Source organism: Haliotis asinina, chromosome 10 (genome assembly GCF_037392515.1).
Source record: "Haliotis asinina isolate JCU_RB_2024 chromosome 10, JCU_Hal_asi_v2, whole genome shotgun sequence".
In the NCBI taxonomy this organism is placed as follows: Eukaryota; Metazoa; Mollusca; class Gastropoda; order Lepetellida; family Haliotidae; genus Haliotis; species Haliotis asinina.
In genome coordinates, this window is record NC_090289.1 from 54881743 (window position 1) to 54901789 (window position 20047).

At 44.1% G+C, this 20047-nt stretch overlaps 2 protein-coding genes across 2 annotated transcripts in view; both read right to left on the reverse strand.

The window, feature by feature from the left end:
- Positions 1-11576, reverse strand: part of LOC137298785 (pneumococcal serine-rich repeat protein-like) — a 41267-nt gene extending 29691 nt beyond the window's left edge. The window contains exon 1 of the mRNA XM_067831061.1: positions 11501-11576. Coding sequence (XP_067687162.1) covers positions 11501-11576 — 76 coding nt within the window. The remainder of the gene's footprint in view (positions 1-11500) is intronic.
- Positions 11577-13124: 1548 nt separating this feature from the next.
- Positions 13125-18205, reverse strand: LOC137297591 (carbohydrate sulfotransferase 5-like). The gene is made up of 4 exons (XM_067829440.1): positions 18136-18205; positions 17617-17685; positions 14901-15084; positions 13125-13896 (listed from the first exon to the last, which is right to left on the reverse strand). The coding sequence occupies exons 1-4, from the start codon at positions 18203-18205 to the stop codon at positions 13125-13127; spliced, it is 1095 nt and encodes a 364-aa protein (XP_067685541.1).
- Between the last annotated feature and the right edge of the window lie 1842 nt (positions 18206-20047).

Sequence of the window (20047 nt, forward strand, 5' to 3'; positions counted from 1 at the left end):
CGTATGTCCACACGGCTCAGTGTCTTGACTGGTTTTCTTATGCTGGTTTTATCAGACACTGTTCGTGTGGGTATGTTTCTGACAGTCTAAGTAGCAGCTCTGATAATGATGGTTGCCCGGGTGGTGTTTAGCGTTGCATTCAGCAATATTCTAGATATATGTTCTGTAAATAATCGAAACTGGAAAAGACAATTCAATGATCAACAGCATGAGCATCGACCTGCGCAATTGGGAATGGATATAATGTGTCAACCATCTCACCGAGCCTGATCGACTGATCCCGTTAGTCACCACTTATGACAAGCATGCGTAGCTGAAGATCACTCTAACTCGGATAATGTGTTAAATGTTCCGCAGTTCAGTACAAGTCGTTTCAGTACGAGTGGTATTCTTAACGTCACATTAATGGATACTGGTAGTGGCCTGTAAAAGTGTCTGGATCAGATAATATGTAACTGGCATCATGACTATCAGTCTACAGAATCGGGATATGATGACAAGCGTTATCAAAGTTAGCGAGGCTGACCACCCGATCCCTTTGTTCGGTCGAAGTCGACCCGAGTATTAAGTCTGAATAATTCAGGGTATGAAATGAAGGCGGTGAACTTGTGGAACCTGTACATATACAGTTGAAAATTCATGTATAAAACTAAAAAACAGGAAAGAACCATTCCATGTAAGCGCAATGCTGGACTGCTCCACAAAATAATGTTACATTGTGTTATAAGGTAGGAGCGCCACGAGGAATACACTGGATATCAGTGCTTAAAGGTTTAAACGTGTGTCTATAGCCGTGCAAAGACCCCACCACAAGCGGCGTCCCCTTGAGTGCACACGTCGATATCTTCGCAAGAAAGTGGAAATACAATTAAAATATTCTTTTGTTCAAACTGATACAGCTGATACCAATCAGCGTAAAACTAAAGACACAATTTTTATTAAAAAGCTGTCTTATTTTTTGAATGGGGAAACACGAATTTGGACTGCTGTAAATGATACCATCACTGCCATCTTTTCTGTTGCTAATACGACGTCATGGCAACGACATATAGCAATGCTTGTGAATGCTACCTTGAGACGTCATCATGAAGTTAGATTACAATATTACCGTTACTACTGTCTGAGGACAACACTGAAACATTTAGGAGGGAACTCTGGGTTATGTCACTATTCTCTTTATGCTGACGGAAACAAGAATTGAGACACCTATGATTTTAGCCCCAATACTGCCATCAAATCATGATGACATTCGTATAATCATTCGACGAATATGCATGTGTTAGGATCAAAGGCCAGCATCACGAGAAATATGTGTACCGCCATTCCGCAAATATCACGTTTCGGTAAACTGCCATTACAACTTGGAAGATTAATTAATTTCGTTGTTGATAATCAAATATGAGGCCTCCTCGTGTGACATCTGCTGCAAGATTGCAAGTATTGGTGTGCGGAATGATGGCATGTCATTAAGGGTCATTGCGAGAGATGACTGCTGTCATCCATCCACTATCAGCCGATTGGCCAAAAAACATCAGCAATGCCAAGACACGTTGCGCCATCGTCAAGAGGCAATAGAGACTATACCGTGGATCGTCACGTCCAGATTCCATGGAGAATGTGTGGGACATTGTGGGTCTCAGAATACTCCAGAGAGATCCAGTGCGTAAAACCTTGATGCATATGAACGAGCTCTCCATCAAGAATGGAACACGACATATCAACGTTGGAATCAATTCAAGGTCTTATGGAGTGAATGAGCAGGAGAGTCAGGGCTGCTATTGCAGTATGAGGAGAGTCAGGGCTGCTACTACAGCATGAGGAGAGTCAGGGCTGCTATAACAGTATGAGGAGAGTCAGGGCTGCTACTGAATTATGAGGAGAGTCAGGGCTGCTACTACAGTATGAGGAGAGTCAGGTCTGCTACTGCAGTATGAGTAGAGTCAGGGCTGCCACTGCAGTATGAGGAGAGTCAGGGCTGCTATTGCAGTATGAGGAGAGTCAGAGCTGCTACTGCAGTATGAGGAGAGTCAGGGCTGCTATTACAGTATGAGGAGAGTCAGGGCTGCTATTGCAGCATGACGAGAGTCAGAGCTGGTACTGCAGTATGAGGAGAGTCAGGGCTGCTACTGATTTATGAGGAGAGTCAGGGCTGCTATTACAGTATGAGGAGAGTCAGAGCTGTTATTACAGTATGAGGAGAGTCAGGGCAGCAACTGCAGTATGAGGAGAGTCAGGGCTGCTACTGAAGTATGAGGAGAGTCAGGGCTGCTATTGCAGTATGAGGAGAGTCAGGGTGGCTATTGCAGTATGGGGGAGAGTCAGGGCTGCTACTGCAGTATGAGGAGAGACAGGGCTGCTATTACAGTATGAGGAGAGTCAGGGCTGCTACTTCAGTATGAGGAGAGTCAGGGCTGCTACTTCAGTATGAGGAGAGTCAGGGCTGCTACTGCAGTGTGAGGAGAGTCAGTGCTCCTACTGCAGTATGAGGAGAGCCAGGGCTGCTATTGTAGTATGACGAGAGTCAGGGCTGCTACTGCAGTATGAGGAGAGTCAGGGCTGCTATTACAGTATGAGGAGAGTCAGGGCTGCTACTGAATTATGAGGAGAGTCAGGGCTGCTACTGCAGTATGAGGAGAGTCAGGTCTGCTACTGCAGTATGAGTAGAGTCAGGGCTGCAACTGCAGTATGAGGAGAGTCAGGTCTGCTATTGCAGTATGAGAAGAGTCAGAGCTGCTACTGCAGTATGAGGAGAGTCAGGGCTCCTATTACAGTATGAGGAGAGTCAGGGCTGCTATTGCAGTATGAGGAGAGTCAGAGCTGCTACTGCAGTATGAGGAGAGTCAGGGCTGCTACTGATTTATGAGGAGAGTCAGGGCTGCTATTACAGTATGAGGAGAGTCAGGGCAGCAACTGCAGTATGAGGAGAGTCAGGGCTGCTACTGAAGTATGAGGAGAGTCAGGGCTGCTATTACAGTATGAGGAGAGTCAGAGCTGCTACTGCAGTATGAGAAGAGTCAGGGCTGCTTTTACAGAATGAGGAGAGTCAGGGCTGCTACTGCAGTATGAGGAGAGTCAGAGCTGGTACTGCAGTATGAGTAGAGTCAGGGCGGCCACTGAATTATGAGGAGAGTCAGGGCTGCCATTACAGTATGAGGAGAGTCAGGGCGGCTACTGCAGTATGGGGGGGGGGGGGGGAGTCAGAGCTGCTATTACAGTATGAGGAGAGTTAGGGTTGCTATTGCAACATGAGGAGAGTCAGGGCTGCTACTGCAGTATGGAGGAGAGTCTGGGCTGCTATTACAGTATGAGGAGATTCAGGCTGGGGCTGCTATTGCAGTATGAGGAGAGTCAGGGCTGCTACTGCAGTATGGAGGAGAGTCAGTGCTGCTATTACAGTATGAGGAGAGTCAGGGCTGCTACTGCAGTGTGAGGAGAGTCAGGGCTGCTATTGCAGTAGGAGGAGAGTCAGGGATGCTACTGTAGTATGAGGAGAGTCAGGGCTGCTACTGCAGTATGAGGAGAGTCAGGGCTGCTACTACAGTATGACGAGAGTCAGAGCTGCTACTGAATTATGAGGAGAGTCAGTATGGGGAGAGTCAGGGCTGCTAGTACAGTATGAGGAGAGTCAGGGCTGCTATTGCAACATGAGGAAAGTCAGAGCTGCTACTGCAGTATGAGGAGAGTCAGGGCTGCTACTGGAGTATGGAGGAGAGCCAGGGCTGCTATTGTAGTATGAGGAGACTCAGGGCTGCTATTGCAGTATGCAGGAGAGTCAGGGCTGCTATTACAGTATGAGGAGAGTCAGGGCTGCTATTACAGTATGAGGAGAGTCAGGGCTGCAACTGCAGTATGAGGAGAGTCAGGGCTGCTACTTAACTATGAGGAGAGTCAGGGCTGCTATTACAGTATGAGGAAAGTCAGGGCGGCTATTGCAGTATGGGGGAGAGTCAGGGCTGCTACTGAAGTATGAGGAGAGTCAGGGCTGCTATTACAGTATAAGGAGAGTCAGGGCTGCTACTTCAGTATGAGGAGAGTCAGGGCTGCTTTTACAGAATGAGGAAAGTCAGGGCTGCTAGTGCAGTATGAGGAGAGTCAGAGCTGGTACTGCAGTATGAGTAGAGTCAGGGCGGCCACTGAATTATGAGGAGAATCAGGGCTGCCATTACAGTATGAGGAGAGTCAGGGCGGCTACTGCAGTATGGGGGGGGGGGGGAGTCAGAGCTGCTATTACAGTATGAGGAGAGTTAGGGTTGCTATTGCAACATGAGGAGAGTCAGGGCTGCTACTGCAGTATGGAGGAGAGTCAGGGCTGCTATTACAGTATGAGGAGATTCAGGCTGGGGCTGCTATTGCAGTATGAGGAGAGTCAGGGCTGCTACTGCAGTATGGAGGAGAGTCAGTGCTGCTATTACAGTATGAGGAGAGTCAGGGCTGCTACTGCAGTGTGAGGAGAGTCAGGGCTGCTATTGCAGTATGAGGAGAGTCAGGTATGCTACTGTAGTATGAGGAGAGTCAGGGCTGCTACTGCAGTATGAGGAGAGTCAGGGCTGCTACTACAGGATGAGGAGAGCCAGAGCTGCTACTGAATTATGAGGAGAGTCAGTATGGGGAGAGTCAGGGCTGCTATTACAGTATGAGGAGAGTCAGGGCTGCTGTTGCAACATGAGGAGAGTCAGTGTTGCTACTGCAGTATGAGGAGAGCCAGGGCTGCTACTGCAGTATGAGAAGAGTCAGGGCTGCTACTGCAGTATGAGGAGAGTCAGGTCTGCTACTGTAGTATGAGGAGAGTCAGGGCTGCTACTGCAGTATGAGGAGAGGCAGGGTTGCTACTGCAGTATGAGTAGAGTCAGGGCTGCTACTGCAGTATGAGGAGAGGCAGGGTTGCTGATGCAGTATGAGGAGAGTCAGGGCTGCTACTGCAGTTTGAGGAGAGTTAGGGCTGCTACTGCAGTATGAGGAGAGGCAGGGTTGCTATTGCAGTTTGAGTAGAGTCAGGTCTGCTAATGCAGTATGAGGAGAGTCAGGGCTGCTACTGCAGTATGAGGAGAGTCAGGGCTGCTATTGCAGTATGAGGAGAGCCAGGGCTGCTTTTGTAGTATGAGGAGAGTCAGGGCTGCTACTGCAGTATGAGTAGAGTCAGGGCTGCTACTGCAGTATGAACATAGTCAGGGCTGCTACTGCAGTATGAACATAGTCAGGGCTGCTACTGTAGTATGAGGAGAGTCAGGGCTGCTACTGCAGTATGAGGAGAGTCAGTGTTGCTACTGCAGTATGAGGAGAGCCAGGGCTGCTATTACAGTATGAGGTGAGTCAGGGGAGCTACTGCAGTATGAGAAGAGTCAGGGCTGCTACTGCAGTATGAGGAGAGTCAGGTCTGCTACTGTAGTATGAGGAGAGTCAGGGCTGCTACTGCAGTATGAGGAGAGGCAGGGTTGCTACTGCAGTATGAGTAGATTCAGGTCTGCTATTGCAGTATGAGGAGAGTCAGAGCTGCTACTGCAGTATGAGGAGAGTCAGGGCTGCTATTACAGTATGAGGAGAGTCAGGGCTGCTATTGCAGTATGACGAGAGTCAGAGCTGCCACTGCAGTATGAGGAGAGTCAGGGCTGCTACTGAATTATGAGGAGAGTCAGGGCTGCTGCTGCAGTATGAGGAGAGTCAGGTCTGCTACTGTAGTGTGAGGAGAGTCAGGGCTGCTACTGCAGTATGAGGAGAGGCAGGGTTGCTACTGCAGTATGAGTAGAGTCAGGTCTGCTTTTGCAGTATGAGGAGAGTCAGAGCTGCTACTGCAGTATGAGGAGAGTCAGGGCTGCTACTGCAGTATGAGGAGAGTCAGGGCTGCTATTGCAGTATGAGGAGAGTCAGGGCTGCTGCTGCAGTATGAAGAGAGTCAGGTCTGCTACTGTAGTATGAGGAGAGTCAGGGCTGCTACTGCAGTATGAGGAGAGGCAGGGTTGCTACTGCAGTATGAGTAGATGCAGAGCTGCTACTGCAGTATGAGGAGAGTCAGAGCTGCTACTGCAGTATGAGGAGAGTAGGGGCTGCTATTACAGTATGAGGAGAGTCAGGGCTGCTATTGCAGTATGACGAGAGTCAGAGCTGCCACTGCAGTATGAGGAGAGTCAGGGTTGCTACTGCAGTATGAGGAGAGTCAGGGCTGCTACTACAGTATGAGGAGAGTCAAGGCTGCTACTGCAGTATGAAGAGAGTCAGGGCTGCTGTTGCAGTATGACGAGAGTCAGGGCTGCTATTACAGTATGAGGAGAGTAAGGGCTGCTACTGCAGTATGAGGAGAGTGAGGGCTGCTATTGCAGTATGAGGAGAGTCAGAGCTGCTACTGCAGTATGAGGAGAGTCAGGGCTGCTATTACAGTATGAGGAGAGTCAGGGCTGCTATTGCAGCATGACGAGAGTCAGAACTGCTATTGCAGTATGAGGAGAGTCAGGGCTGCTACTGAATTATGAGGAGAGTCAGGGCTGGTATTACAGTATGAGGAGAGTCAGGGCTGCCATTACAGTGTGAGGAGAGTCAGGTCTGCTACTGCAGTATGAGGAGAATCAGGGCTGCTACTGCAGTATGAGGAGAGTCACGGTTGCTAATGCAGTATGAGGAGAGTCAGGGCTGCTACTGCAGTATGAACATAGTCAGGGCTGCTACTGCAGTATGAGGAGAGTCAGGGCTGCTACTGTAGTATGAGGAGAGTCAGGGCTGCTACTGCAGTATGAGGAGAGTCAGTGCTGCTACTGCAGTATGAGGAGAGCCAGGGCTGCTATTACAGTATGAGGTGAGTCAGGGGAGCTACTGCAGTATGAGAAGAGTCAGGGCTGCTACTGCAGTATGAGGAGAGTCAGGTCTGCTACTGTAGTATGAGGAGAGTCAGGGCTGCTACTGCAGTATGAGGAGAGGCAGGGTTGCTACTGCAGTATGAGTAGAGTCAGGTCTGCTATTGCAGTATGAGGAGAGTCAGAGCTGCTACTGCAGTATGAGGAGAGTCAGGGCTGCTATTACAGTATGAGGAGAGTCAGGGTTGCTATTGCAGTATGACGAGAGTCAGAGCTGCCACTGCAGTATGAGGAGAGTCAGGGCTGCTACTGAATTATGAGGAGAGTCAGGGCTGCTGCTGCAGTATGAGGAGAGTCAGGTCTGCTACTGTAGTATGAGGAGAGTCAGGGCTGCTACTGCAGTATGAGGAGAGGCAGGGTTGCTACTGCAGTATGAGGAGAGTCAGGGCTGCTATTGCAGTATGAGGAGAGTCAGAGCTGCTACTGCAGTATGAGGAGAGTCAGGGCTGCTGTTGCAGTATGACGAGAGTCAGAGCTGCCACTGCAGTATGAGGAGAGTCAGGGCTGCTACTTCAGTATGAGGAGAGTCAGGGCTGCTACTACAGTATGAGGAGAGTCAGGGCTGCTACTGCAGTATGAAGAGAGTCAGGGCTGCTATTGCAGTATGAGGAGAGTCAGGGCTGCTATTACAGTATGAGGAGAGTGAGGGCTGCTACTGCAGTATGAGGAGAGTGAGGGCTGCTATTGCAGTATGAGGAGAGTCAGAGCTAGTACTGAATTATGAGGAGAGTCAGTATGGGGAGAGTCAGGGCTGCTACTGCAGTATGAGGAGAGTCAGGGCAGCTACTGCAGTATGAGGAGAGTCAGGGCTGCTACTGCAGTATGAGGAGAGTCAGGTCTGCTACTGCAGTATGAGGAGAGTCAGGGCTTCTACTGCAGTATGAGGAGAATCAGGGTTGCTAATGCAGTATGAGGAGAGTCAGGGCTGCTACTGCAGTATGAGGAGAGTCAGGGCTGCAACTGCAGTGTGAGGAGAGTCAGGGCTGCTATTGCAGTATGAGGAGAGTCAGGGCTGCTACTGCAGTATGAGGAGAGTCAGTGTTGCTACTGCAGTATGAGGAGAGCCAGGGCTGCTATTACAGTATGAGGTGAGTCAGGGCTGCTATTGTAGTATGAGGAGAGTCAGGGCTGGTGCTGCAGTATGAGTAGAGTCAGGGCTGCTACTGCAGTATGAGTAGAGTCAGGTCTGGTATTGCAGTATGAGGAGAGTCAGAGCTGCTACTGCAGTATGAGGAGAGCCAGGGCTGCTATTACAGTATGAGGTGAGTCAGGGCTGCTATTGTAGTATGAGGAGAGTCAGGGCTGGTGCTGCAGTATGAGTAGAGTCAGGGCTGCTACTGCAGTATGAGTAGAGTCAGGTCTGGTATTGCAGTATGAGGAGAGTCAGAGCTGCTACTGCAGTATGAGGAGAGTCAGGGCTGCTATTACAGTATGAGGAGAGTCAGGGCTGCTGTTGCAGTATGACGAGAGTCAGAGCTGCTAGTGCAGTATGAGGAGAGTCAGGGCTGCTACTTCAGTATGAGGAGAGTCAGGGCAGCTACTTCAGTATGAGGAGAGTCAGGGCTGCTACTGATTTATGAGGAGAGTCAGGGCTGCTATTGCAGTATGAGGAGAGTCAGGGCTGCTATTGCAGTATGAGGAGAGTCAGAGCTGCTACTGCAGTATGAGTAGAGTCAGGGCTGCTACTGAATTATGAGGAGAGTCAGGGCTGCTATTTGAGTATGAGGAGAGTCAGAGCTGCTACTGCAGTATGAGTAGAGTCAGGGCTGCTACTGAATTATGAGGAGAGTCAGGGCTGCTATTACAGTATGAGGAGAGTCAGGGCGGCTACTGCAGTATGGGGGGGGGAGTCAGAGCTGCTATTACAGTATGAGGAGAGTCAGGGCTGCTATTGCAACATGAGGAGAGTCAAGGCTGCTACTGCAGTATGAGGAGAGTCAGGGCTGCTTTTGCAGTATGAGGAGAGTCAGAGCTGCTACTGAGTTATGAGCAGAGTCAGTATGGGGAGAGTCAGGGCTACTTTTACAGTATGAGGAGAGTCAGGGCTGCTACTGAATTATGAGCAGAGTCAGTATGGCTAGAGTCAGGGCTGCTATTACAGTATGAGGAGAGTCAGGGCTGCTATTACAGTATGAGTAGAGTCAGGGCTACTATTGGAGTATGAAGAGGGTCAGACTGGGGCTGCTATTGCAGTATTATTCTGCAGTGAAGCACGATGTATGCTAGTACAGTTTTCACCCACATGTGTCCTGGGTGGCGGGCGGACGTGAGAGCCTGTGTAGGGTGGCATTTGCAAGCCACATGTAGTGTATTTTATCAGTAAAGACGGGGTTTTAATGTGATGTTATCAATAAAATGAGCAAGTACTTAGGCTTAATCAGCGTCTTAGCACATGTACATGGTACTGTGGGCGCTGATAAAGCTCAGTTGGTGTTGCGTTCGTAAAAGCGCGAATTGATCATCACCAGTGTGTATATGATATGATATGCTCACCCAATAAGAAGCTGATATTTATGAAGAACCCCAGACAGTATCGAACCGCGTTGCTGTTGACATAAAATGTTTAGTTGTCTAATTTTTTCTTGCTCGGCAAAGTTGTTAGCACTAAACATATCAATCACTTTCGGCCGTTGGAATCTTTCTTGTCACTGTTTGGGACTTGCGTTGGCACAAACACAGTAACATACGCGACAGAACACCGACATGGCGATCATTAGTTCCGTCCCAACGGCTGTTTGGGTTTTGACGCGTGGAAAATAACAGTTATAAAGTTCTTCGTAAAATACTAATTTACTGCCTTAGAATTGTCCAAAACAATAAATCTGGACTAGTCATTTTCTTAAAAAATGAACAAATGATTGATATCACTAATTTGTCTAACACGTTTGACAAAACTGTGATAGGCAAGATTCACCACATGGCAAATTTGTGGATTTGCGTGCGTTTGCTGTCTTGGCTGCGTGTGAAAGGGATAAGGGCTCTGAGTTAATGGGCCTTACTTGACGCACTGTGCCAGGATCACCCGAAACAGCTTTGATGCATTATTGTAATCTTTGAATAACATGAATTGAAGTAGGACCAGATGTGCAGAACGACTTACCTGTTTGCAGGTACAGAACGCATTGTTAATCCACCTATCAACAGAGTGGCGTCGGTTCATACCAGTATCTTCACCACATAAGAATTGGTTGTCATTTTGAAAATGTCAGGAAGTTCTGACAGCATTCATTGATTACAATAACAGAGGGACATTTAGGTGCATTGGTTTCAAATCTCGTTGACTTAAAATATTACTCTACAGTATTTATTGAGAAAAACAATTGTTAAGGCATAACTGACTGCACAGGTGAAAGCACTCGGTTTCAAATTTCAGTCATATAGGAGGGCGTCTCCTCGATATGTACAGTGATATGTGTTGCCGGCACTGAGAGAACGAGATTGAGCGCAGTATGGAGGGGTGGAGCGGGTTATAAGGCCGGACACGCAGTGCAGTTGGCAGTTACCTGCACCAGTAGATTCCCAGGGGAACTGTTGTGCAGGAGCATTAACATTGATGAACATTTCCATAACACCAGCAAGGCAATCTACATTTTGCTAAAATATTAAATTCGATTATTATGACTAGATTTTAGATTAGAAGTTCGAGTAAAAGTGAGTGACTGAGAGAGTTTAGTTTTACGCCGCACTCAGCAATATTACAGATAAATGGTGGCGGTCTGTAAATAATCAAGTCTGGACCATACAATCCAGTGATCATCAACATGAGCATCAATGTACGAAATTGGGAACTGTTTCGAGCATAGATGGGAAACTAGTGTGTAGATGAACATATACCCAACTGTCATTGTAATGAATGAGTGCGTGTGTGAGTGAGTGAGTAAGTTAAGATGCAGTCATATCGGCAATATATTAGCCACATGCTGAATAAAACTAGTCCCAATTTCACAATACATTCATAGATGATGTTGTTCATCCATACATTGTCCTATTATCCTTCCTAATAAAGTAATACACTTAGATTTTAAGAAACATTTACACATGTTATGAAAACGTTACAGTAACTGACAACCGAAAGACATACGCCGAAAACCAAATACTTTAACAATGTGTTAGCCAAATGAAACGTGACTGTGTGTTATCTTTTACCAGGCAATTTGAGTTAAATGTTTCAGTATTGTTTACGATAATATGGTGAGTGTCAGAATTATTATAGGATTAATATACATGCTTTCCAGTCCACAGTCCATTTCTCGATAGTCTAAATGGGGATAAACGATTACGATGTGTGTCCAGTTCAAGCTAACGGCTGCAATATTTCCAAAGACTGAAGGTAAACCCATTTGTGTAGGGAAATGTAGCCTATGTAAGTCCACAGGTGAAGGGCAGGGCGTCACTCTGTTATGGTGTATATTGTACGTAACAAAACATGATTTGAGACGAAATACATTGAGCTATCACAACCATGCCAGAAAATGTTATATGAACATAGCTCCGAAAAGAGACTAGGAATTCAGCCATAGAAATCCAAAACACCCATATCTGCCAAATGTTATCCCTCTGGCCTGACACATATCAGTTTCGGACGGGGACAGGAACCAACTCATTTCAGGGTGCAGTGCAGTTCTTATATACCAGCTATATTTACCCCAATCGCTGACCATTGATTGGCGACGAGCTATCGACCTGCGCCAGCCCACTGACCTTGCGAGCCAGGCTGACAACGAGCACAGCCATGGCGGTTGCCGGGCTGAGGCTGTTGCACAGAAAGGGCAAACGTTGGGCTATGTTAGTTTTGGCTTATCATCAGCGCGAATGTCAGTGTCGTTAGAAACTTTACTGATTATAAATGTTGTGCTCTTTTATCTTGTAATATGGATGAGGTTGAACATAGGGGGAAATATTCTTTATATATTCCATTAACTTTTAGAATAAACTAGATAACAACTTCTTTTACCAGGTGAGTGCTACGTTTCGATACAGATTCTTGTTCTGCCCATAAAGTGCTAAACAACCGGACAAGAACATGTGTGGAAACTTTGCGCTCACGAGAAAATGTTATCAATAAATTGTGTTCTATGTTATGCTTTCCATGGTCTATGGAGAAATGTTTAGTTGGTGTTGCACTTGAAAGAAAAAAATGTATTAAGTTATGTTTGTCACAAGACTGAAATATCACTCCATATTTGTCTGAACAGTTATACAGTCAATTAGCATTTTATATAACCGGTGAAGTTCGAGTGTAAATCAATACATCGTATCAGCGTTACGTTCCCAATCTCTTCTCCGTGCGTTATATTTGTCCGACTACACGTGCGACGAAAACTGGTTCTGCGTTATCTGAGTAAAGACCATCTACACAGTTATTCAAGATAACTGTTCCCAAGGGCTTTCGCACACTTTGTTTCCACGTGTGCAAACACTTATGATTCTTTAAAGAAGGAAATACCTGTCCTGAGTAGTATTCAAGGTTTGTAAGGACCATACCCATTTCCCATAAGCTTCACAATTCTTCATCTGACACGGAGCTGAATAAATGTGAACTTGCAAATAAACACGGTCAAAGTTTCATATACCCTGTGGTGACATAATAACCTGTAATACAGCCTGACACTGTAGTGACTGCCGCTGTCTCTTTACATCGTTCATCTACACGTAAAACAGTAATGTGAGTGAGTTTTAAGCCATTTTAGCAATATTCCAGCAATATAACGGCAGGAAACAGCAGACATGGTCTCCACATGGTGTACACATTGGGGGAAAAGACCCCTTGTATTCTCTGTGGCGAGAAAACGCATTAACCACATGACTAACGCGCCCGTAACGTGTAAGTGACATGAAAACCTCATAATGTATTTCTTCTTTTCTTACTCAGAGCTGTTTCCAGTAGCTGATAATCCTTCCTACCTTCGTCATATGTCGTCTCATTCCTACAGTGTCACCCAAAGGCATCTCATATCATACTTTCCTGGCGCCCAATGTCAACATACCTCATCTTTTATACAGTTATATGTGCTTTCCCAACCTCAAGTCATCTCAACGCACTTGACCATTGTAAGCAATTTTATTTCCCAGATAAATAGTAAAACAACATATGTGTTAAGTGGTACATACCACAAATGAAAAGTAATTAAAATTTCAGAAATGTAAAAGAGGACAGTTGCAGATTTCAAATATGGTAAAACGTTACGCTTTTCCCACAGTCGCCGGAAACTCACTGGTGACCTGGTGATCGCCGGAAACTCACTGGCGACCTGGTGAATGTTTCTATCTACGACTACAGTATCAGTATATATGGCTTGGACCGGACATGTGGTTATACAGCTGTCTAGACAGATTGCGGAGATTCACGTCGCTCACTGCAGGGAGGTATCCCATGACATCAAAAAGGCGCTGACACTTCTTCTCAATGAGGGACACCTGAGCGAAAGTCAAGCTCAGTCGCCATTTTGAAATTCTTTCCTTTGAATTCTTTCTTATGCACAAAGAACCACAGTCATCATGTGTGGCATGGGTGATATTGTAAATATAACCTTTTATCTCGTCTGTAAGGTCCAGGTCTATGAAGTCAAACAACTGCTTTGCCATGGTCAGAGGTCTTTCGGCTAAGTCTTCATAACGAATCGTCTTAACACGTCCAGGAAACCTTCTGTTCATTTCCCTGGAGTCATCAACATCCTGCTTAACCCTTCTGCAGAGACGGTTTGAGGATGCACCAAGATCTGAAACTTTAAACTGGCCAACATTTAACTGTGACAAAAGGACGGCCCTTGGGTCCCGTATCAAGTGCAAAACCTTCATTTTGTTATATTTATTCATGAGGTAAGTGACGTTTTTCATTCCTATCCGGATGACTTTAGCAGCGGCCACACTCGACTTTTTACATGTATTTTCTAGTAGCATAGCGCAGCTTGCAACTCTCTGTTTATATTCCTGGTGGTGGAAACAGTAATGGAAGGGCGCTGTGTCCGGACTGGACTTCATGTGGTACTGACCCAGTGTGGACGCCTCCGTCAGACTGGTGTTGCACAAGAGAATGCTTTCAAGGGTTGACAACCTGAAACATTAGTCGTTGAATGAATTAACAAGCATCAACAGACTACTGTCTGCTTCAATGCAATATATTGGTTCCTCTAGGGTGCATGCAACCAACGCAGCCTGATGACGGTTTTCACGTCCTGTTCCCATTCCCGGGTAGGAAAACAGGTAACGTTATGTATGTTGCTATAAGCCATGACATGACTCACAAGCATTCGACTTTAAGTTATCAAATATATCAGAACATCGCTGTCAGGACATATTACCCTCTGCCTATTAGACACAGGACATTTTACGTCTATACACCGTAACACGACCCCAGAACAAATCACTATTCGAACTTTAACTGTTTGTATTACGCCCACTTGTGATACTGCTGCTGCTCCTCCTCCTCGAACTACTACTACTACTACTACTACTACTACTACTACTACTACTACTACTACTACTACTAGCAAATGTACTGTAAGTCCCCATTGTCCCTAGTATGGTGATACACATTTAGTTGTTGGCAATATATAACCTGTTTTAAACTGTATTGTGATCTGTAATGAAGCTGTTTTAGAGTTACGTGCTTGTTTTATATCAATATCCGTGATATTCTAGTAGGGTGTACTGACATTCTCTCAAAGTTTTTTAACATTACCTTTTTCTAGAATTACGTTTTTTAAGTGAGACCCAATTATTTCTTTACACCCATACTCGTTCTACACCCATTAATTCTGAGCATGGTTCTGATAAAACGGGAGACGACACATGTATTTCTACTACCCTAATCGAGTGCCACATGTCTGTTTGTCATTTTCCCGTCTGATTTAACTAGTTTAGCTTAAGGTGAGGTGACTTACTGAAGCACATAGGTCTGGGCACACTCGACATTTTCATACTGCAATACCCTGAAACTGTCAGTGTTCCTCTTCAGATAACGCCACCCACCTAAGTATATTTTACGAACGTATCATTAGCACTGCTGCACTTTCGCAAACGCTGTGACAAACTGAAGAGTATTTAATGTATTGTTACTGTCTTTGTAGGTGATCATTCTTCCCTCCGGCTAAGTTGTTCAGGCGTTCGACCTCATGGAGTGGCTCAAACACATAGAATACATCCGGGTGTCGCTGGACAACAGCACCGGTAAACGAAGACCCACTGCGCATGTACGTCAGAATGATCAGCATCGTCCTCTGCTTGGTCCTTCTGGTGACACCTGAAACAATGGGGATGGTGTACTATGAGAACAATACGGACAACATGTAATTCAAAATCTGTGATGGGATTAAGGAAGATGAATTAAGAAAGTGTCCCCTTTCTCGGGTTAAAAATGTATTGTTCTGACGATATCAATTTAACGTTTCGTATAATGAGGCAGTATTATACGTTGTGCAATAATGTTTCAATTTTTATGGTGTACCAGTAGACTCGGTAATGTGTGTGGTGGTGCTACATTTAGATCGGAAATAGCTTCAGACAAAATGATCTGGAAAGGACTTCGAGCAACATATTCCAGAATCATCTAACAAGTGCATGATTTTCTAGATTTAAAAAAAGTGTATATTAGTTGAGTTACTGTAGTTTAGAACTGAACATCATGATCATTTGAATGCCTTTTGAATGTGTACTGCAACACTATTTTGTAGTGATACCTTTGGATTGATCTGAAGCTTAGAATATAGTTATAAATTGCAGCACATTTCTTTTCTGTTTGTTCTTTAGACACCTTGTTCCAGTTACCGTTTTAGTTTCAGCTTGGGAATCAGACCTTTACGAGATGGTCAGATCAAGAGATGGTCAGATCACGAGATGAAATTTACATCATTCTGTATTTAACATTACAGCAGACATATGTCATCACAGAACTGCAATTTTCCAATACAGATTCTTTCATCCCGACGAATGACACAACTGTATGAATCTATATCACCCATCGACATCCGTATAACACTACGTCTTACACGTGACCGCAAAGTAACATTTGAGGATTGATGTTTCCACATAATACCTCATCACTACAAATAACGTCAAGGTGCATTGCAAATTTGAACAGTTCGCGGGGATATACATGCTTCCGGAAATATAGGAGCGGAACACATACTTATTTAGTTATTTGCCCTTAAACGCCGCAGTCCGCAAGATCCCAACTATTTGACGGAAGTGGTATATAATCATGCTTGGATCAGACAATTCAGTGATGAAAGGCATGATCGATCAACGCTGTTGAGAAGCGATGTGACATGTGACAGTCACGTGTCGAACCTGACCACTAGATCCTGTTAGTCGGGTTGCTAAAGATATATGCATGTAATCTTCAACATTTCATACAAGGAATATGTGACGGGTCAGATAGACAAAAAAAGCGGGTGATTGCCTACCAAGACTGGTGACATCATTATATTTTCGAAGGATAAAGGGGTTGACGGGTAATGTACCCATCTTGTCGACGGGTGGTGACCACTGGGCGACCGTTCCGAGGAAGGTCATCCGTGTTCTGTCTTGCGTGGTATCGATGCTGGACACGGTAAATCGTGGTTATGTTTACGTCGAAATGACAGACACACGGGGTTCGAAACGTGTGATAGCCTGTTTTCTTTTGCAGTTTGACTTAGGTGTGGCATTGTTGGACAAGGAGTGACAGACCGGACTTCTCTGCAGTCTTATACCCACCAATGGTGGTGACAATTCGTGCATGTTCGATTGTATAAAAGTGTGTTCATGATACCAACATGTTCACTGGTATGATACCTCATATATGTCCAAACCTGATATTAATTTAGGGTTTCAAGTTTGTTTAATAAATAAATAAATAAATAAATAAATAAATAAATAAATAAATAAATAAATAAATAAATAAATAAATAAATAAATAAATAAATAAATGAAGAAAGAAAGAAAAAAAAAGAAACAAGCTTATGTGTGTGAGTATATACATGTATTAGATTTAATCATCGCACGTAGAGACACGACTTGCGTTTTCAGTTTCATGTATAATATTCGAATTCTAATGGCCAATTTTTGTTATTTTAGCAGATTTTTTGTTATTTTATTGTGTTTCAAAAACGATTTGAATACAGTTTTTTGTTTTATGTACGTTGATACACAGAGACACAACTTTTGATTCTTGTCGCGTTTGTTTCATCAGGGTCACAACCATCTCAGTAAAACTTTCAAAACATCTTTCTAGTACAACGGAGGATCTTTCCAGATCTGATTCTTCAGTGACAATAATGATATTTATTTCGTTTCAGTTGAAAAAGCATTTATTTGTCATGGATGGCACAGAAGACAATTCTTCCCGCTAACAGCTGATATTATCTGTATATTTAGTTGTTCTTGACGCATGCTGATAAAACAGTTGAAATTGTGAGATGGAGATATTTCACTGTAGTATCCATGTTGTTTCCACCAGCTGGTGGAGCGGTGAAGCTCACTGATTGTGCTGATAGCTGTGGTTCTTCTGTGGCTTGGATGCTCATACTTTCAATCATTGGTTCACTTGTAACTGATGCCATCGTGTGAGCTGCTTGACTAACGGTAATTTCATCCACCACTTCCCTTATTTCATTAACTGTCTGACTCGATACAGACTATATAAATTCTAGCGTCTATGTATTGCTCCAAATAATTGAACTTAACGCCATATGGACCAGCTGTACCTTCAATATCAATCAGTCTTTGATCAAGAACATTTGTTCAGGGTTGTTGTACATGGATTTGGTTTAATAAAAGAAATGCACATACGTACCGATCAAATTGCGGTTTTGAATCCTGGTGATGTGGTTGATGTCCTTTCCAGCAATGTGCACGCTCAACTCTGAAACATGCGATATAACATGCACAGTAAAATACTGAACGTCCATCCAAGAGAAACATCACACTAGTTTATCAACAGAAACAGATTCCCGAACTACCGACAGGACCTGCATGTCAAGCATCCCAACAGGCGACGTTCCTGCAGTACCACGGTTACCTGCAAATGGCCTGTGAATGTGAAATATATTATCTGTCGTTAGGTGGATGACTGAGAGTGTGGGCTCGAATCATGGACAGGACTCAGCTCCACAAACAGGTTTAGAATCTGCTTTACTGAGAAAGTGCAAACCCATACTTCAATCATGTCGATACCAGACAATCCAGTCAAATAAATTATTTTAAAAATACAGCGGGAGGATATGTGGGAAGGTCACTGGGTGGGTTGAAATTGTATTGATGGCTGTACCTGATGGACCAGAATCTACAGAACAATAACATGCACAATACTCACTGTGAACAACACATACTGCTGTACAACACACTACAACCCAAACAAGCTTCACGTATCGGAGTCGCAACATAACACAGTCGCCACTGAAACACAGACACACAGCTGGAAGTCAGTGTGTGTTCCCGTGAGGCACTGACCTACACAATGTACTTGCAAGGCACGAAAAGAGACAAAAATATGAAATCCGAGTGTGTTGTGGGAATTGGATTAGTTTAATATTACCACACCGATAACACATGTTCCTTGAACCGTTCACATGGCTATGTGTGTGAATGTTGGCATTTATCATGTATGAAGTGCTCATAACAACCGTGTAACGGCAGGCAGGTTGAGGTCACACTTGAACTTGATACTACCAATAACCATGCCTATGAGAAGTTCGTTTTGCATAAACTAGTTGTTTTGATGAAATCATGTGTCGCAAGTTTCGTATACATCATGTCCTGAAATGTCCAGTAAGGGCCTTGTACAGGAAAATCGTGTTCGATGATTTTTTGGTCTATTTTCAAAGATTAGATTCATCAGTTATACAAGTGTGCATGTGCCTTATATGCTGAAAGCGATGATGCGTCGCCACAAAGTGAGCGGTACTCACGTTTACATTGAGGCCATGTCCTTTTGTAAGTGAGCAGACCGACGGTGGTGGCAGCGTGTGCTTGTCAGTAGCATGTGGCACACAATGAAGGCCGAAGTGTAAACGGATCTATCTCATTTTAGGAGTCATGGGAGTTATAATCAATAACACTGACAGAAACTCAGATGGATGCCGATTCAATATTCAGATTGTATGCTAACCTGAATATCTGAAATATTTCAAAGTTGCTCAGAACGTGCATCTCTTGTAAAAGAAAGATAACGAACTTCTCCCGTTGTAAACGTGGGGTATGGCAAGGAGAAACATTGTCACCCCTTTGTTTGTATTGTTTCATCACCATTCATATATTCTTGTCAAAGCTTTGAATTGAAACGAAATGAACTTCATTAACGAACAGAAAAATATATTATCATGTTTGTACCATTGATGTCAAACGAGGACGTTTTAGAAGTTTCATTCCAAAGATATTTTTTTAAACTGGAAAATTTTGGTTTTTCCAAGACCGAAGTAGATATGTTTTGCGGATCCAAAAGGGATTACAGAAACTGTTTCAAATGGGGAGGATTTACGTTTGAAACTCGGTGTCAGCTTGCACAAAAACTGAAAATAATTAGTGCGAAGCAATGTTCATCAGAATCAGTCTATGGAGGAATGTGTTATATTCGATGCCAGGGGCGTATATCACACGTCATTGTTGTATTAATTTGTCTATATTGTAACGAAATGTGGTCATCTGAAATATTTTCATACAAAATATCCACTGTCGTTTTATTAAACAGCTTACGTCACCAAGAATTAAGAGTAATTAACATTTTATGATAAACAGGGAACTTGAAAGTTTTTAACCCTTTCTGTAGGAAAACCTTTAAGTATATTTTATCATGTATAAATTACTTTTTAATAGTAAATCAATGGATTTGTTTCTTGTCGTTTTCAACGCAATTCTAAACACTAGTCCAGCTATAGGACGGCTGCATATGTATATATATTATCGAGGCTGAACAAGAACAATCCAGTGATGAGTCTCGATCAATGCAAGTAGGATATCACCTATCCAGTCACGTTATTCACATATCACGACCAGCTTTTTTTTGTTGAAAATCATTTTGAATCTTCACGAAACATGGAACCGTAAATAGATATAATGTATGAAACGAATATTTAACTAACGTGTTTACATGGAGATACCACAAAAGTTTCAATGTCAAGGTTATCTTACATAGAATTAAACCAAATGATTTTCATTTGCAATCTTGGATAATTGTAAGGGTCAAGCCCCAGATTTTCGCAGCTCTGTTAGAGCTAAGATAGTCGTAA